General features: G+C 36.0%; 1 protein-coding gene across 2 annotated transcripts in view; it reads left to right on the top strand.

Annotated features, from left to right (window-relative positions):
* The window catches only part of LOC111150104 (growth arrest specific 2), a 115,692-nt gene that overhangs the window by 23,203 nt on the left and 72,437 nt on the right, over positions 1-20,052 (top strand). For both annotated transcript variants that reach the window (XM_022507454.1, XM_022507453.1), the window contains exon 3: positions 13,046-13,187. In XM_022507454.1, the coding sequence (XP_022363162.1) occupies positions 13,046-13,187 (142 nt within the window). The remainder of the gene's footprint in view (positions 1-13,045; positions 13,188-20,052) is intronic.

The following is a 20,052-nucleotide window of genomic DNA, read 5'->3' as shown; positions in this document are numbered from 1 at the left end:
AGCATCAGCAGAACATTGCCCCTGAGCGAAAAAGTAAACCTGATGGAATTTTTCCACAGTGACATCATCTCTCCCACTTACAGGCTCACATCCTGCATTTAACCACATGCAGGCACATGGGCAAGGAGTGTAACTGGGGAACTGTTTTCCTGATATTTGATAGCACTGACTGTGGCCACTGCTGTGTCGAAGCACTCTGGATATGGAATTCCATGTCACGAAAAGTCACTCTCACCATATGGAGAATAGAGAATTAATTACTTTAAAATGAGCTGTTACTCCATGCTTTGGAGAAATTCAGATCATTTAAAGAAATCAACTATGAACACGCATGCCATTTCTTAAAGTAGAACACTTACAGATTTTTAAAACAAGAACCTTTTTTAAGGGACTGGAAATTTGAGGGAAAATGTTTCTTTTTCAACTTGAAAATGTCTGAGGATTGCTAGAAGACATAAAATGTAAGTTCTCATCATAGGTATGTGTGTGTGGTCCAAAATATGTGGTATTGGCACATTACAGAGTAATGGCATAACGGTTTTTAGATGAGGTAATTGAGTTTGTAGTATATGGAGCTCTTCAACTGTCTCTTAAGCTTTTAGGGGCTGACTACATGAATACCTGCTTTTGTTCTGCTTAGTGGTTTGAAAATGCTTTACATATCATGCCTGAAGCAGTCTAGTGTGTATTTTGTGTTTATATTGCTTTGCTAGTCATGTCTAATTTCACACAGTGTAGATGGTTCATCTAATGGATACCTTGCTAGTATATCACTATGCCATGTAAGAAATAAATAATGCACCAATTCCTGTAACTAGAAGCCAAAGCTAAAATCAAAATGAAACAAAAAAAAACTTACCTCTATCAACAGTTGGTCGAAAGAATTAAACCATCTGAAGTAAAAAGAAAGAAAGGAATCTTAAAATGGGAGTGAACTGACTAACTTCTGAGTATGAACTCTGTTGAGTGTGCAGGAACTCTGTGGAGAGTCCGTTTTGTACTAGATGTTATGCGGGACGTGAAGGCAAATACGTTCTAGACTCTTCCTTTTAAATCAGGAATACTTGTTTCTCTGCCACGCCTCCTTTAACCATTGGCTGAAGCCTGCCAATCCTTTTCCACAGTGATGTCTTTAAGAGTATAAAACACAAAATAGAATCAATTTTATTGAAATACAGTTACTACAGTATTAAAAATAAATATTAAAGCACAAATTAAAAAATAAGCAACATATTTGCTTATTTTATTAATCTGGCATTGGTTTTACAAGTATTATAGTTTTAAATTTTTTAATTTTAATCCTAGTATAATTAACATACAGTGCTATATTGGCTTCGGTACAATATAGTGATTTAACAACTCTATACATTACTCTGTGCTCAAGGTAACTCTTTACCTGTTTCACCCATTCCCTCCCCACCTCCCCTCTGGTAATCTTTTGTTTGTTCACTACAGTTAAGTGTCTGTTTTTTGGTTTGTCTCCTTTTTTTTTTTTCCTGCCTTTGTTCATTTGTTTTGTTCCTTAAATTCCACATAGAGTGAAATCATAGGGTATTTGTCTTTCTCTTACTGGCTTATTTCACTTAGAATTACACTCTCCAGATCCATCTATGTTGTTGGAAATGACAAGATCTCAATCTTTTTACATTTTACATGGGAGATTTATCTCCTGCTTTCTGAGAGACAAAGTAGGATGTGTCCTTTTTCTTCTGACTGTTTTCAAGTACTTTTAATTCAAAATAATCAGTGTGTCAAAGTAGCATATGTTGGGGTGGCATATCTTCTCCCCTTTTGTTGACTTGGTGGGCGTGGTGATGAATTGGATAGGAAAAATGAGGGAGATTGGTCCAGGGTTTCATATGTGAAGAAATGGATGGTGGTGCTTTATTTTACAACTGGAAAGACAGGAGAAGAGTAGAATTGGGGGAAAAATCATGGGTTTCTATGCAGTATATCCCCATGATTACCCAAGGATTATGAGCCCTGTGAGTTCCCTCTTACACCACTCCTAACATTTCTGCTCAAGAAAAAATATAAGCAAACTTAGTTGGGCAAAGAGTTAAGGGAAAGTCAGAGAGAACTCTTATATGTTGGGCTCTGTGGTGGAAGGGAGCATGGGGAGCAGGCAAGAGTGGCAGCAGAAGCCCATGGGACGATAGGGGAAATTGAGAGGTCACGTGCTAGCTAGGTCAGCACGGGGGACCAAGACTAATATAAACCGTAGAAGTTGAATTATAAGCTTTGTCTTTATCCTAAAAGCGCTGGAAAGTTAAATTTGCCTTTTGAAAAATCCACTCTAATTAGAGTGTGGAGAACAGATATGAACGCACGGCATAATAATGAAAAAAATTAGAAGGTGGATAAAAAACAAATTGTAATTAAATCACCATGAAAATATGGAGCATCTGTTTTAAATTTTTTTCCCCTAAATGCATGTGGGCTTATGACAGTAATTACAGATGTGACGATGTAACTTGTCTCTATTTTTCAGCTCTCCTTGGAGCCTTCTTTGCAAATAGACCAAAAGGAGACATGTATTTGAAAAAATTAACATTGATGGAAGATAAGCAATCGTCTAGAATTGGTATTAGGCACTTTCCAAAACATCTTATTTAATTCTCAAAAGATGTCACGAATGATAGATCTGAAGTTCCAAAAGCTTAAATAGATGAAGTAACTATTTTTGAAGGCTGAATCTTACTGCTGGTCAGTTGCAGTTTCAAGGCATAAACCTTGCCTCTTTGATTTACTATAAGTTTAACATTCCCATCTTTCAAATATACGGAGAGTCTAGGGACATATCCCTATTGATGAACACTTACAGTGTACCCGAAATCTGCAGTGCAGTGAAGTTATTAAAACAAAACAAAAGAGAGAGAGAGAGAGAGAGAGAGAAGGTCTTGTTCAAAAGGTGTTTGGAAGTACGTTAGCCACTGAAACAAATTAGGTTTCCTGGAATCCATCCAGGAAACAATCTTGGGACTTCTGATAATGCTTTTCTCTGTTGGATATTTTACACATGCCTACCAAAAAGTCGCCTTAACTAAAATATTAGAATCGGTGACTCTGTGAACTCAGAATTTGCTGCCAGTAATTATAAATTATTATGTCTTAAAATGTACAAAATATTTGTGGGGAAGGAAAAAATTCGAGACACATTTTAAAGGAATTTTCTTGCTTGTTTCCTTAATGTAATACCTTAACTTTAGAAGGGACCCAGAAAACTAACATATATTCTCAAGAATGTCCTTAAAACTATCATTATTTTGTTTGAGCCACTATAATTAATAATTGACAATTACTATTAATTTTGTTGAGAATCTGAGGGACTACTGTGCCTGATATCCAACAGCCCTTTCTCTGAGAAATCTTTCATATTCACAAAGTAAGTTTCTCTTATTCCCATGGAAGCCTTACTCTTGCCATCTTGCTACTCTTGCTATGAAGATGGAGGTGGTAGAACAAAAAGAAATCACTTGTTTTTTTCCTTCCATAGAATTATCTACATCTTCTTCTTTATTCCTTCAATTCACCCTTGAGAATAAATGACATAATTCTTTTTCCAGAGGACACATATAGTCGGATTCCTTCTTAGTTTAAAATGTTAAAAATCTTTTCATACTCCCCAGTAGGAACAGTGAGACTATAAGCAGACAACCACATGCATCTGTCTACACATTCGATTGTTTAAATTCAAGGAATTTTCACATGAAAATATTTGGATTTACAAATTCATCTAAAAAAATGGAAGGTCTAACAACATTGAGACTATATTTTTTTATGGTAATGACTTAGAATTAAATAAATATGGCTGCCCTTCCTGGACATGGCATGAGCTCTTCAGTTTTCCACAATCCCCATCATGCCTTATAGTCCCCTGGAGCTAGCCACTTCATTCTTTTATTTGATTTGCCTAGCCACTTATGGGCTTCTGAGTTTAGAATCCTGATTGGGATTACAATATTGGTAATCCTTGTTAGGTATAAGATACCCTTTGTGATTCTGACCCGGTTGGCTTTTCTGGTCTCATTTTCCTCTTCTACATACAATCTGCACTCATCCATAACACCCAATGCCTGTTCAAGTCTCGTCAGTTGTTCCACCTTATGGAATGTACTGCCCTCCTTTCTATGCCTGTTGAACATTTGAGATCCTTCAGTTCTGTACATTGCTGCTCCTCTGTAAAGCCTTCCTATAATGAAGTCCAGTCAACCTCTCCCCAAAGTTAAAAGCATACCCTGAAATTTCCCCAAGAGCTAAATTTTAACTTCTATTTAAATACTTAAGCTTCCATTGTATTTCTCACCATATGAAATGATGATTTTAAAGCCTTTTACTCTATGGTGACAAACATAACACAATAAAAAAATAAATAAATAATAAAGTCTTTTTCTCAAAGATACTGAGGGGCTCCTGAAAGGAAACTTGGTCTTCTCCTTTTTGTATTTCAATCTGCAGTGCCAAGTGTCACACTGATATGGAGTTGTGATGTAATAATGATTGGTTGAATTGAATCAGATTAAATGATTTCTTTTTAAAATCACCAGTTGAGGGGCGCCTGGGTGGCTCAGTGGGTTAAGCCTCTGCCTTCGGCTCAGGTCATGATCTCAGGGTCCTGGAATCGAGCTTCCTCCTCTCTCTCTCTCTGCTTGCCTCTCTGTCTACTTGTGATTTCTCTCTATAAAAAAAAAAAAAAAATCACCAGTTGACTGAATTTTAAAGTGTAGGACTAGACTTTTGAAATTTTTAAGAAGCTAATCTCTGTCTTGTCATATGTGAATAATTAGTTGGGAGAACAGAAGCTTTCCATAGTAATGTAGCATTTATATAATGATTACTGTATGGGTGTATATGTAAAATTAAGCACAATGTATATAAAATGTACATGAAAATGCAACAGAATGCATTTTCTGTTTAACAGCATTTTTTTGTCCTTTGTGAAGCATTTGGTGCTTTTAAACAACTATCAATAACATAATCATGCTCTTCTATGCTTTAATTTTTAGAGCAGTTTTAAGTTCATAGCACAAAGAGCAGGAAGTACAACAGAATGGTACATTTGTTACAAATGATGAACCTACGTTGTCACATCACCATCACTCAAAGTCCATGGTGATGTTAAGATTCAGTCTTGGGCTTATGCACTCTGTGGGTTTTCATAAATGCATAATGATGTATATCACCATGATAGTATCATATAGAATGGTTTCACTGTCCTAAAAATTCCATGTGATGAATCTCGTGATGAACCTCCCTCCCTTCTCCCTAACCTGTAATTATTTTACTGTCTCTAATGCTTTACCTTTTCTAGAATGTCATATAGTTGGAATCATGTAATATATAGCTTTTTCAGATTGGCTTCTCTCACTTAGTAATTTACATTTAAGTTTCCAACACGTCTTTTATAGCTTGATAGCTCATTTCTTCTTAGTGTTGAGTAATATTCCATTGTCTGGATGTGTGACAGTTTCATTCACCTATTGAGGGCGTCTTGCTTGCTTCCAAGTTTTGGCAATTATGAATAAAGCATGTTTAAATAAATACATGCTTTAAATAATAAAGCATGCTATGAATATCCATGTGTAGGTTTTCATGTGGATGTAAATTTTCAGCTCTTTTACATACCAGCTTTTCATTATCCATCTCATCCTTTAAGCCTGAAGTTTGAGCACCAAGCTCAACCTTCATTGACAGCATCATTTTACATTATGCCAGAGATAATTTCAGATGATTCAAAATCTTAAAGTATTTTTCCATCTTTATTATTCAAGTGATTTCCTCATGATTTTACCAGGTATACCAGAATTGTGATATGAGGAACCTCTTTTTCATCTTTTTAAAATTTATGTGACTGTTTGTATGGTGTTACAGCATGAACATTACACTAAACTTTGCTATAAGACCTGTTCTCCCTAGAGTGGGATATATCTGGAGAAAGAAAGGAGAGGCGAGGTCCATTCTGAATTCAATCCAGTGAACTCAACTGCTACTGTACTAAATCACAGCTCACTCTGTCTGAGGCATGAGGTCCTATTACAGAATCCCCAGGAGAGGCTGGTGGTACCAGAAGGAATTTTCCCCCTATTTTTCATTTTAATAATTTTGATCTTAAAGAATACATTTTCATCCCTTCTAAAGCCACTTGGTAGTCATAGTTAGATACCTTGATACTGTGAGTGTTCAAATAATTTTATTGAGAGGTTTTCTTCAGGAAAAATATATAGTGAAACTAAAAGCAGCAAGGGGATGCAAGTGGAAACATTCTTTCCATATCATGGAAAGAGTGACTTTATTGCCTGCATATTTGAACAGTACATTCTATATACCCTTTGGAAAAAGAACGATATTAGTTCTTGGCAATTTCCACATCTTCTTTTATGTATCTCTTCTGTTTTATATCTGAAATGTCTACTCGATGTAATCAAAGGGAGTAGTTTGTCTCAAACTTTTGTGAAGAATGGATTATTTAAACTACTAGTATTAAATTTTCAGTTCGCTGCATATAGAAAAGTAGAGAGGGCATTCCCTCAATTTCCTTTGTAGTTTGAGTAGGGGAAAGAGAGTATATATCTTTATTTTAATGTTACCTGGCCAAAAAATGAGGGAATAAATCAACTGCTGAAATATATTAACTTCCAGGCATTGGTGAGCTGTCAAAGAACAGTTAGAAGTATATTGGTATAAGAGATTGAATGATTTCATTTAAACTGTGTATGAGCTCAATTTTTTTTGTCTTGGAAAATGGAAAGTATCACCTGCCTAATTCATTTTTTGATAATTAAATAGGATAATTTACATGAAAGTAAGTTTTGTGTTCCTGAAGCATGATTTACATTTACAGTGTTAATTCCCTTTTTTCCCACCCACTGTATGATCCAGGAAAAAAAAAAAAAAGTCAGTGCTTCTTATAGATAAAATAGTATACTTGACGCTATGGCAATGTAATGATTAAATAAGATCCTGGCTCCCTAGGTGTAGGCTATTATAAAAATTATAAATAGATCTATAAGTACTATAAATAATCACTACTGCCCTTTTGAAGCTGTAACACTCACGATCTTAACTGGGACATACACAGGTTGAACTCTGCAGCATGTAAGTAAACTCTTTGTAAGTGACCAACATAGTTTTGTGTCCCAGTAACTATATCCAGGAGAACTACTGAATTTGAGGGTAGTTTGAAGACATAGTGATGGTATTAGTTCAAGGGAAACTAGTCAAGGGGTCAAATATTGGACTCACAAACCTCAAATAATGGCTTTCCTTTCCCTATTACACATGTGCTAATAGGATGGCCACAAGCCACATGTAGCTATTTAAATTTAAATGGATTTTTTCCCTATTTTAGTGAGAAATACTTGACATACATCACTGTATAAGTTTAAGGCATACAGCATGATGGTTTGATTCACATATATCATGAAATGAATCCCATAATAGTTCAATGAACATCCACTGTCTCACATAGATTAAAATGAAGTAAAATTGACAGATTAGCTCTCCAGTCACACCATAGTTCAAATGTTCAATGAACACTAGTCAGTAGTGGTTATTAATGGAGATACAGAACATTCCCACCATCACAGAAAGTTCTGTTGGAAAACTATTGTAAAGGTGAAGTTCAAGTTTAGGGTGAAGATAGAAGTAAATTATTTGTCAGTCTTTTCCTGAGTTCTGGTACCCATAACAATAACAACAACAAAAACAAAAAGAAATATTTGAAAGAAAACACGAAAGAGGGAAATCATAGGTAATTTGGCATGTTTTCATATGCATTGATACCAGGGATAATAAATAACCTGTGTGGAACACTTACTTCTGTACTTGGATTATATTATTTAATTCACATTCACACACACAGAGCTGATGACATGCATTGCTTACTATGTGCATTGAATAGGAGAGTGAGGCACAGAAACATTAAGTAATTTGCACAAAATATCATCCCAAGAAGGTGATATAGCTCAGGGAATTGGGCTCCAAAACCCCAGCAGATAATGGGGTAAATTAAAAGCCTTTAGAAGTAAATTTAAATTCTTCTTATTGCAACTTAAGTGTGCTTGTTGCATGAAGGGAGAGGGAAGGCATATTTGGAATTCAAAACATTCCTTTGTACGTCTGAGTGAGAGAAAACAGTAAACATCAGATTCTTGATATTAGAAAAATTAATGTACACCCATGTGATGGTATACTGGTAGTCACTTCTCATTTTGCTAACACAAACTATGGAATCTGGAACCATGGAGATGGATTCAGTGGTGCAACTCTTTTTTTTTTTTTAATTAACATATAATATATTCTTTTCTTCCGGGGTACGGGTCTATGAATCATCAGTCTTAACACAATTCATAGCTCTCACCATAGCACATACTCTCCCCAATGCCCATTACCCAGCCACCCCATCCTTCTGACTCCTTCCACTCCAGCAACCCTCAGTTTGTTTCCTGAGATTAAGTGTCTCTCATGGTTTGTCTCCCTTACTGGTCCCATCTTATTTCATTTTTTCCCTCCCTACCCCCAAAGACCCCCTGCCCTGCCTCTCAGATTCCTCAAATCAGAGAGATCATATGATAATCGTCTTTCTTTGATTGACTTATTTCGCTTAGCATAATACCTTCTAGTTCCATCCAAGTCATTGCAAATAACAAGATTTTGTTCTTTTTGATGGCTGCATAGTACTCCTGTGTGTGTGTGTGTGTGTGCGTGTGTGTGTGTGTGTGTGTGTGTGTACACCACATCTTCTTTATCCATTCATCTGTTGATGGACATCTGGTTCTTTCTATAGTTTGGCTATTGTGGATACTGCTGCTATAAACTTTCGGGTACATATGCCCCATCAGATCACTACATTTGTTTTTTTTTTTGTTGTTGTTTGTTTGTTTTTTAAAGATTTTATTTATTTATTTGACAGACAGAGATCACAAGTAGGCAGAGAGGCAGGCAGAGAGAGAGAGAGAGAGAGAGGAGGAAGCAGGCTCCCTGCAGAGCAGAGAGCCCGATGTGGGGCTCGATCCCAGGACCCTGGGATCATGACCTGAGCCAAAGGCAGAGGCTTTAACCCACGGAGCCACCCAGGCGCCCCCAGATCACTACATTTGTATCTTTAGGGTAAATACCCAGTAGTGGGATTCCTGGGTCATAGGGTAGTTCTATTTTCAACTTTTTGAGGAACCTCTTTACAGTTTTCCAGAGTGGGTCCACCAGCTTGCATTCCCACCAACAGTGTAGGAGGGTTCAGTGGTGTGACTCTTGGGAGCAAGCGTACCTAAATTTTCACCCAATCTCAATTCAGCTTAGCAGTTATTCTCTATTCATCATTCTCTCTTCAGTAACTTTCAAAAATAGCTCAAAGATGTCATGTAAATTTTTAATGTCTTGATTAATGGAAATCATTAAACATTTCTTAATTTATAGAAATCATTTAATGTAAAAGTTATGCTATGAATTTCATGAGTTTTGAAGGCCCTGGAAATGTGTCTCCTGGGAATGTGAAAACTCTAATACAATGTTTATGTCTGTCCCATGCTGATTATAATCTAGTTTGAGGGGTCGAGTCTTACCATTCATGCATGCATTCCTCAGTCAGGTTTTGAAGCCTTAATGTGTAAAAGCACTGTCTGGAAAAAGTTACATAGTAAATAACTGAAGATGGTCTATAATTTAAACGCTGTAGGAGTTGTTTGAAGAGGTGAGCAGTAAAGGGAAAACTGATATGGAAGATATATCTCAGATGAGTCATGTGGCGAAGTTCCCTTTTGCATCTCCAGTTCGTTAGATCAGAAGTCTTCCTCTTCATATCTGTGGTCGATTTCCAGCTTTTCCAGTATATACATCCATTAAGGCAGTTCTCTATTCTAAAGCTCTTCTTCAGGATATCCTTGGCAGGGAAATAGTTGTTATTCAATCTATTGTTTTTATTATATTTAGTGATAGGAAAGAAGAGATGCAGAGCTGGCCCCCCCCCCAGGATTTTCATAAGAACCTAGAGAAATTAACAATTTAAAAAAAAATCACAGAACTGGAAGTGGTCTAATTGCCAAGGCTTTCAGAACTTTAAGAACACTTTTGTGTAAAAGATGTCAGAAATACTTTTAAGTTCTAAAGTTACTGAGGGCTGATATTCTTGAATCATTTGTTCTTTAATTCAAATGAAATCAAATTTATGCCCTAAGACTCTTCATTATAAATGGCAAGGTAGCCCTGGAAAGACCTTTGATTTGGGGTCGGTGTTCAACCAGGAAGGAAGAATATTAGATCCCACAACGCGCTACTGCTCTTAGCCAATGCAGAGAGATCCTTACTCCTGGTTATGTGTGATGACCTTTGTAAGTACTATGTGTGAGGGCTTAGTTCATTAGTCTTCTGGATTAATAAGGATGACTTTTTAAAATTTTATCAAATAAAACATTTCATCTGGATGAGGACTGGAAGTTTCCACTCACTCGGTTTACAGTGTCCTAAGTCTTTAAGTGACATGGAAGCAGTGAATCTGACAGGTCCAGAACAGAAACAGATATCCCATAAATCACTTAACTACTGCCTTGTTCAACTGCTGTTATTACTGGATTCCACTGCACTAGGTATCCCCAAGATACAAAAGATCAATAGCCAGCTTTCATTTTACTTGTCCTATAATAACTTTTATGTCTTTGAATAGGAATGAATTTTAAATACTTATCCTCAAGTATATGTTATGTAAATGACTTCGTAAAGACCAGAAGCTTGTCGGGGAAAATGCTGTTTTCACTCCTATGCTCAGTTCTTGTCCTTGTAAGTTCTTAAAGAGTAGGCTGAATGATTTCGGAGGCCTTGTTGCTTGTGGGTATTCTCTCAAAATGTGTCCCTTGGTAGATTGTCACATCAATCTCTAGCTTCTTCAAATACAATATGGATATTGTATTTCCTTCCCCTACGCAAGCCTTGAAACTTTTGTCCTAAGGTGCCCTTAGCATTGTCAAATAGTTTATAATTTCTAAGTCATACTTCCTATATGCAAACTCATTCCTGGGTTTTAAGTGGTTTTCCACGTTTTATTCTTTCACACTCAGGGATAAAGGTGGCAAATCTTAACATGGCTCAGTATTTGAATGTATTTATGTTCTTTTCTTAGAGATGACCTTTGCTTTTATGACGACCTCATCATAAAAAAGCTTTATGGTCATCTCTTGGAGATTTTTGTTTCTAGCAAATCCTCTTTTATGTTTTGGCTGACACAGTTTACCAATTTTGATTATTTAATCTGAAAATATTGATAGGATATAAAAGTCATTAAAAATCCTCCTACCTGGGATGCCTGGGTGGCTTGGATGGTTAAGTGTCTGCCTTCAGCTCAGGTCATGATCTCCAGGTCCTGGGATCTAGCTCCATGTCCAGCTTCCAGCTCAGCAGGGAGTCTGCTTCTCCCTCTCCCTCTGCATCTCCCCTGCTTGTGTTCTCTCTATCTTTCTCTCTCAAATGAATAAACAAAATCTTTTAAAAAATTACAAAATAAAAACAAAATAAAATAAAATCCTGCTCTTATTTTAGAATTATGTCAGTGTCCTGGGATCAAGCGCCACATCAGGCTCTCCACTTAGCAGGGAGCCTGCTTCGCCCTCTCTCTCTTCCTGCCTCTCTGCCTACTTGTGATCTCTGTCAAATAAATAAATAAAATCTTTTTTTTTTTTAAAGTGAGTCAGCCAGAAAGAGCTAGACCTTTGAGATAGGACAGACATAGACTTTAAGTGGTATAGTAACTGAATGTTTTAGTTATGGGGCCATAAAATCCTCAGACATGAAGAACTCTATTAATATTATGATGTTAGCAGAACTTCACCAGTATTCTAAGACAACTATCTCATTTTTTATAACCATTCTTGCCATTGAGTTCAACAATCAACAATGTTTTGCTTCTAGTTTTTGGCTCCCAGTGAATGAAGGAAACATTCTATTTATGAACTTTAAATCACAAAGTGTTTCTCCCTTAATCTTTTCTCTCTTTAAAGTGAAGCTCTACGTAGCCCACATCAACCAAAACCATTGTTTAGTCTTTCACGTCACAGAGAATTGCATTCTGTGACTTCCTGGAATGCCATGGAAACTGATTATGTTCTATTAAAGAAAATAAGACCACACAACTCTCTAACTCTTGGTATGGTGCCAGTGGAGATTTCCTATCTAAAATTTTATGAGAGACTGTTAATAAGAAAGTCTGGCCAGGTTCAGGCCCTCCTATATCTTAAACATTTCCTTTTCTTCTTTTTTAAGTTATTATTTATTTATTTGAGAGAGACAGCATGAGCAGGAGGAGGGGCAGAGGGAGAAGGAGACTTCCTGCTGAGCAAAGAGCCGTAGGGAGAGGCTCCATCTCAGGAGCCTGAGATCATGACCTCATCTGAAGGCAGCTGCTTAACCAACTGAGCCACCCAGGTGCCCCGTAAGCATTTTCTTATCCCAGAAGAAAAATGATGCATAATGTCAATATCTTTCAGGGTCAGATGGCAGAAATCCAACAGAATTATTTTATATTATAATGTAAAGTATTAATAATATAATATATTGATGTGTGTGTATGTGTGCACATAATACAGGTTTGTGTCTTACATATTGTTTATATTCATGTAGTATATTTATGTTTCATTCTTCTTTCACAAATGGAAAATACATTTATAAATAATTTTTGAGAAATAATGGTAACATACTTGGATGGAACATAAGACCAAAAACAAAGAAACAAAAGACAAAAAATACCAAAGACACACCCAAAATAGAAGAGAAAAAAAAGAGTAACATGAGCCAGGGAAGGGACTTGCTTGTATTACTACAAGATGGTAAGAAAAAAAAAAAAAGATCCAGGATTTGTTTATATGCACAGATTTTTTTATAGTTTCTTAGTACAACTAAGTTTCATATACATTTCACTTCCTTTTCTATACCTCTTCACTAACCTATTTATTGACATGAGGTCATTCCAAAACATTTTGTTGAAAACAACTGTCTATTTAATGTGTCCCTGTGATGACTTTGTTAGATATAACCACCAGAGTGAGATTTCTTTGTTTTTCAGAATCTGCCCTTGAAGAAGATTCCGTGCAAAGCCACTGCACCCTCAGGCTCCTTTTTTGCCAGAGACAATACAGCAAATTTCTTATCCTGGTGCCGAGATTTAGGGGTAGATGAAACGTGTCTATTTGAATCGGAAGGTTTGGGTATGTATTTCCTTCAGAATTTTAGCTGATCAAATTGTTACATGTCTTTGTCAGTAAAACTACCTAAACTTTTTTTATGTGATGTCATTTCATAGATTGGTAACTTTAAAAAATTCAAAGTGTTGTCAGCTTGCAGATTTGTTGTAAACTGGAATCTTTGAAGGTAGAAAAATGCAAGTCCTTTTACGGTTGGTCATTTTGTGCATGAAAGTGTAGGGATTTAAGTAGCACAATTCTAAGCTAAAATCAAATATATATATAATGCAAAATGGGGGCTACTTGGAAAATGGAGTTTTACATTTTACTGCCAGGCTCTGGCCTGGACTAGAAAGGGAGCTGTATATGCTCCAGCCATAAAGGCACTATTGTTTTTTACCTCTACCAAAGGCTGAAACACCATTTCCTGTAAAGTCTAGCTATGTTGAAAGAGAAGTTTATTTATGTATCTATTTTTAGTGAATTCAAAATCAGGTAAGCAAGCAGGAAATTGGAATAATTGAAGATGGAGAAATAAAAGATAGATACCTTAGTGTCTAACGCTACCCACATGATTGTGGGGTTCTTGTCTTGTTTTGCCTTATGATTGAATATTGGCAAATCCACTTCCAGACCATAGAACAAGCTTTTGTATTTCCTTGGGACAAAACATACATTGTTCAGTGTTTCAACATTACTTGATATGCTACTGTTAAATGTTCAGTCCTCCTGTATCCGTTCTGCCAAGAACAGCTCTCATACGGAGAGTATTTGAATTAAATTCCTATTCTAATGAAATAGAACTGAGTGAAGAAAGGAGACCTCGGTATGGGAAGGAGGGGAGCCTTGGTTCTTTTGCTTGAGGCTTTAAAAAATCAATTCACAAAATCACATAATACCAAATATTAGCATCAAAGAAAGCTGAGCATCCTTCAGAGAGAACAAGTATACAAATTGCCTTCTAAACAGAATACCCTTGCCCCTAGGCCTTGCAAAACAACATTTCCCAGCTGAACCTAGGAAATGGATGGTAACAGCTAAAATCTCACTCATTTTATATGCTTATGGAAATTTGTATTTCTGCTAAGAGCAGTGAATGTGATATGGAAAAGATGGCCATCAGATTTCTGAGAATTCTCTCAACAGAGAAGAAAATTATGTGAATTTGGACTAGGAGAATATTTTATACCTGAAGGGAAAAATAAACTAGAGTAATTGCCCAGGAGCCTCCAAGGTACAGTAGGGTGCCCCTCCACTGATCGTTATGTAAATGGACTTTGACAGCTCTTACTATTTCCTCACATTTATGTAAACCAAACTTGGTGGAAGAGGTGTGTGTATGGAGATAGCCCTCTTTCAGTCTGATGGCAACTTCAGAACTGGATTTTAAGTTTCATGTGTCTAGGAAACTGTATGAGTGAAGAATTATAAGAAGGGAGTATGATGGAATTTTTTGCAAAAAAAAAAAAACAACATTTGAAAGATCAAATGAACGGATGAATGAATGAATAATAAATAAATAAATTCAGATCTTAGATCTTAGTCACAAGGCGTATACTCTTCATGTGTGGACAGACAACATCATGATTTAAAATTCTCCAGTCCCCTGCATCCCTTAAGGAACTGCTACAGGGGGAAACTGCCTTATTGTCTGTGAGTTTGCTGATTGAACAGGTTTTTATTTAAGAAGCATCTTTTAAGAAACAAAACAGATGAACACAGGGGAAGGGGAAAAAAAGAGAGAGGGAAGCATAAGAGACTTTAACCACAGAGAACAAACTGAGGGTTGCTGGAGGGGAGGTGGGTGGGGGATGGGCTTGGTGGGTGATGAGCATTTAGGAGGGCACTTGGGTTGAGTACTGGGAGTTATATGTAAGTGATAATCACTAAGTTCTACTCCTCTAACCAATACCACATTATATATTAACTAACTAGAATTTAAATAAAAATTTGAAAAAGGAAAAAAAATAAGTATCTTTTCCAGTAACTACCATAGACCACGGTGGATGACTAGAAGCTGTCAATGCGAAAAAAAATCTTGGATCAATTTTCTCATTGCCTCTGAGTTTTTCTGTTAGTTGAACTAATAAAGCTTTCAGTTGGAAACCAAAAAGCTTGGGTGGCTTTTTAAAACCCCATTCAGATAAGTAGTGCATTTTATCTTGAAACAATAAAGCCTAAAGCCACTGTATAATAATGGTCCTGATACATAAATACATACTCCGCAGAATATAAAATTACGTCAAGATGAATGTTGAGATGGCCTAGTTCTTCACTCTGTTTGAAAAAAATAAAAAACACCTGACTTTATAAAAAGAAAGTCCTAGATCATTTATACATAATAGCTACTGAGTATTTGACTTAAACGTCTTTCATTTTGATCATCTTCTTTATTATATCTTGGCTTATAACTTGCAAAGAAACCAAGTTTTCAAGTAATTTTTAATCCTCTCAGCAAAAGCAGACAGTTAGGCTTTCTGGTTTGTTGCTCAATGAAAAGACAAATTTGAAATTTCTGCTGCTCAGAATAGGACATGAGGTGAGGTAAGGTTTAATACCCCCATGGAGACAGAAGAAGGGAGCCAATATTATAGCATCGACTTCAGGATTATTTGGAGAAAGAAAACAGCTGTGCCCATAGATGTTAATCATAATCAAGAGGAAAGACAATGAGAAATTCCATTTCTCCGAGTGGAACCCTTTCTTCTTGGATTTTTCGTATGATTCACTGTGGGTAAGGAAGTGATTGAGCCAGGGCTGATGGCATTGGTCTCTGTGTTGCAGAATTGACTTTCTCACAACAATAACACTGTGTACTCTGCTTGATGTCTTTTCACACTTCACTTTTGAATGGGAATTTAGGGCAAGGGTTTTTCTTTTTTTTCCCTACCTCACGATTTCATTTCAGTAGCGCACAAGATGAAGTGCGTCCTTTGTGTCCCAGTGTTTTGAACAGCAAATAAAATGAAAAGATGCCCTGATGAAGGGGGAAAATCTATTTGAATGAATGATAAAGTAGATCACTGTCCCCAGTGTGTATCAAGAGGCTTCTGTCTTTAGCTGTTCAAAGGTCTTTGCCTGCACAGAGCATTCTTATCTTTGTGGCAACTGATAGGCTACCCTCTGTTGCAGAGCTCTTTTGTAGTTATTTGCAAGGGGATCTTGATTCACAACTCGCTCAATCTGTTCTCTTTCAACAGCTAATGACAAGAAATCTCCGTGGTGGGGAAGGTATGCTAAGGAGGAACTGTGGAGCATGGATAGCAGCTTATCCATATGCTTCCCTCCTGTTTCGTGCCTTTTGGATTCTTGGCAGATAACTTTTGATGCCACACGACACAATCACATACAGAGTATAACCTGTAGTTTATCTTCTGTGAAATTCTTGATAATTTTTTCTCTGAGAAATGTCAATTCTCAGATCGTAAATTCACTATATCTCGAATAGTGTTTCAAAAAAGAGTCGATAGGAAAATGGACAAAGGTCATGCACAGCCTTGTCATAGAAGACATAAAAAAACCTAGGAGGGCACATGATGTGGTGAGCCCCGGGTGTGGTACATAACTGATGACTTATTGAACTCTGCAACTGACGCTAGGGATGTACTCTGTATTAGCTAATTGAATTTAAATGAAAAAAAAATCTAATAAAAATATGAAAATGTTGGACAGCTTAGCAATAAGGTAAATGCACATATAAGCTATGAAAAATTAGCAAAGATTGAGAAAATTATATGCTTAGTGTTGAGTATGTAGGAAAATAGGATCTTCTATACATTGCTGAAGAAAACTGGAAATTGGTATGCCTTCTTTAGAGGGCAATTTGACATTGTGTATCAAAGACCTTACAAGTATTTATGTTTTTTTGTCAAATTGGTTTCTAAAATTTTATCCAAAGACAGTAAGTAGTGGTAGGCATCAGAATGTCTACTGAAATTTTTTTTTCTAACAGTAAAACAAATGGAAATGAAAGGAATCTATAACATTTAGTGATATCTTAAACCAACTCGAGTCATCATCCACAGATACCAACCAAAAATAATATTCTTGAGACTATTTAAGAATATAGAAAACTCACAAAATGCTATGAACATGAGGCCACCCATTTATATCTAGTAAACAACAATAAAATATATTCCCAGTATTTGAAGGAAAGATAAATAGTAATTACATTGTCAATGATGTCATTTTCTTTTTCCACTACCTGTTAACAAAATTGAGAGAGCAAACAGGTGTGGCATGTAATCCAAAGCATGAACAATTAATTTTCTTTATACTAAGGTACAATTTGAACCATTTTGTATAGAGCATTATTGTTGACCTAAAATGTTACACATTGAGAATTATAATGGCAATTTTGCATTATTGAGGTTAAACGGACATTTCAAGGGACTGTGGACTTTTACACTGCTGTAATAACAGATGATACAGATCTTTGTGTGCTCTGTGGAACATGCTTTAACACTGTGGGTCTACACTTTATGCTCAGCGATAACCCCCACTGTTCAAATCAGGCTGATACATAGGCCAATGACTAGAAATCGGTTTTATCATGTCTCATAATTGATTTCATTGGATTCCTTAAAAATATTTAAGATTGTTAATTGTAAATTAACAATTACCATCCTAATTGTAAATCATGATTGCTTAATCAGTTTTAAAAAAATGAACATGAATGTTTCCTTGAATTTAATAGTATATAGTTTATCAGCCTAAAGGCAAAATATTCTTCCGATAAATTTTTTATAAGAAATGAACTTTACTTTTAATAGTGGAGTAAAAAAAAAAAAAACAGAAGATTTCTAGTGTGAAAGCAATTTCTGTTTTCAGGTATAAAAGTTAATAGACTGTATTAATAGTCTCCCTAATAGTAAATATAATGATTTTTCCAGGATTAAATACTTTAATAACCTTTTCTAACATAATACTGAATATTTTGATATGGCCCATTTTTATCATTTAAATTAAGACCAAAAATCTATGATTTATTCTCAATCTTAAAAAGTTCTAGGTTATGAATCCTAAAATTGATGCTCTTATATGAGACTTTAAATAAGAAACTATTTCCTTCAATTAGTGATATACTTGTGTAGGGATTTATTATTTGTAATTTACTTTAGTATACTAATTTAGAAATTGCCAAGCGTCATGATTTTTCCAGAGTCTTGTTTATGTTGCTTAATTTGTAAGCATTCTGCTGAGCTGGGAGATAGGGGGGAAAGAAGGTTGGGGGGAGAATACTTTAAAAATGCATAATTTTTGTTTGCTGTAATTGTGTCAATATCATTATGTTATTGGATGATTGTAGGATTTGGAAGCCAGTGACAATTCTTCATCTATTTCTCAGAGAAAGAATCTACTCAGCGAGAAAAGGGTTTGCTATCTGCTGTGCTAGCATGCAAATGTGTGTGATTTTTTTCTGTTTTTATTTTCTGTGTTTCTGTTTGCTGTGTGGCACTGTTTTCTGTTGATGCATGACTCTGATGAGTAGTTTTACAAAATCCTTTGTTTTCCGAATGTTGGTCAAGCACCGGTCTATCTGCAGTGTTAGTTTGATGCTTCTGTGGAAAATTAAAAAGGATTGTGTGTGGATTTGTAAACATTGTTTTCCATTTTATACTTGGAAGTCATCTGTTACATCAGAAAAAGAATCTTTGTCTACCTTCCAGTGTTTGATAAGTCATCTCTTGTTGTCTGTATTGAGGACTCGAAAACGATTTCTGTGGGAAAAAGGCTATAATTACTATTACTAGGTATAAACAACAATTTCAAGGTAGCCATTCAGTGCTATGAGTCATTTATATTTAGTTTCTTTGCCAGGGACAATTTATTTTAGGCTTTTGGTTTTTTAAAACCTGTTCTTATACTTACTTGGTTAGCATCTCAATTCTGTTTTTTCCTTTTGCATTCAGATAGTCTTTCCAAATTTAACCATTTGCCCTATGCCAGAGCAAATGTAAGAGAAAACAGTACAGAATCTGATTGGGAGAACTAAATGTCTCCCTGGAATGAGAATTAAGTCAGGATTCAGCTGAGTCAGTGTTGAATTAGGGAAGCAAATGGCTTTCTAGCTTTCCCAGAATCAAATTTTTGCTGCACCATATTCAATAATAATAACCATGTGCTCCATACTGTTGGCTAAGTAGTACACATGTTACCATATCTAATCCTCCAACAACCAACGTTTTATAAATGAGAATGACCCAGAGAATTAAATAACTCGCCCCAAGTACACTTCCCAGCTGCCCAGCCACAATCGGAATTCAGCTCCATTTACCTCCAGAGATCATGTCCCTGTGTTACAGAAAGTGATGCTCTGTTTGAATAATTTTAGAAGTTCATATGATTATTTCAAGTAGGAGGAAAAACAAAACATAAATGTAGACCAAATTAGAAAAATTCTTGCCTCTAGTTGCTGTTCTGAGTGTTAGTGATGTAATCAATTAGTTTCACTTAAGGTTCAGGTACTGAGGAAAGGAAGGGCACTACTCATTCTAGGACATTTCTCAACTTAGTGGCAAAGGCAATTAACTAGATTTTATTTTATTTTATTTTTTTTAAGATTTTATTTATCTGTCAGAGAGAGAAAGAGAGAGAGAGATCACAAACAGGTGGAGGGGCAGAGGGAGAGGGAGACGCCCTCCCCACTGAGCAGGAAGCTTGATGAGGGACTCGATCCCAAGATCCTGAGATCATGACTTGAGCTGAAGGCAGATGCTTAACTGACTGAGCCCCCCATAGATTCTATATATCATACATAATTGATGAGATTATGAACAAATTATCTTGGTTTGCATGAATATGTGGATGTCATAGCCTATCGAAAAGTGAGCAGTGATTCTGAGAAAGCTGGATACACACAAACTCAGCATTCATGAGCTGGTGAAAA

The sequence above is a fragment of the Enhydra lutris genome, unplaced genomic scaffold, assembly GCF_002288905.1.
Source record: "Enhydra lutris kenyoni isolate GAN:26980312 unplaced genomic scaffold, ASM228890v2 scaffoldscaffold22, whole genome shotgun sequence".
Classification (NCBI taxonomy): Eukaryota; Metazoa; Chordata; class Mammalia; order Carnivora; family Mustelidae; genus Enhydra; species Enhydra lutris.
Note: the sequence above shows the minus strand (reverse complement) of the source record. Positions and strands in the feature narration are given on the sequence as shown.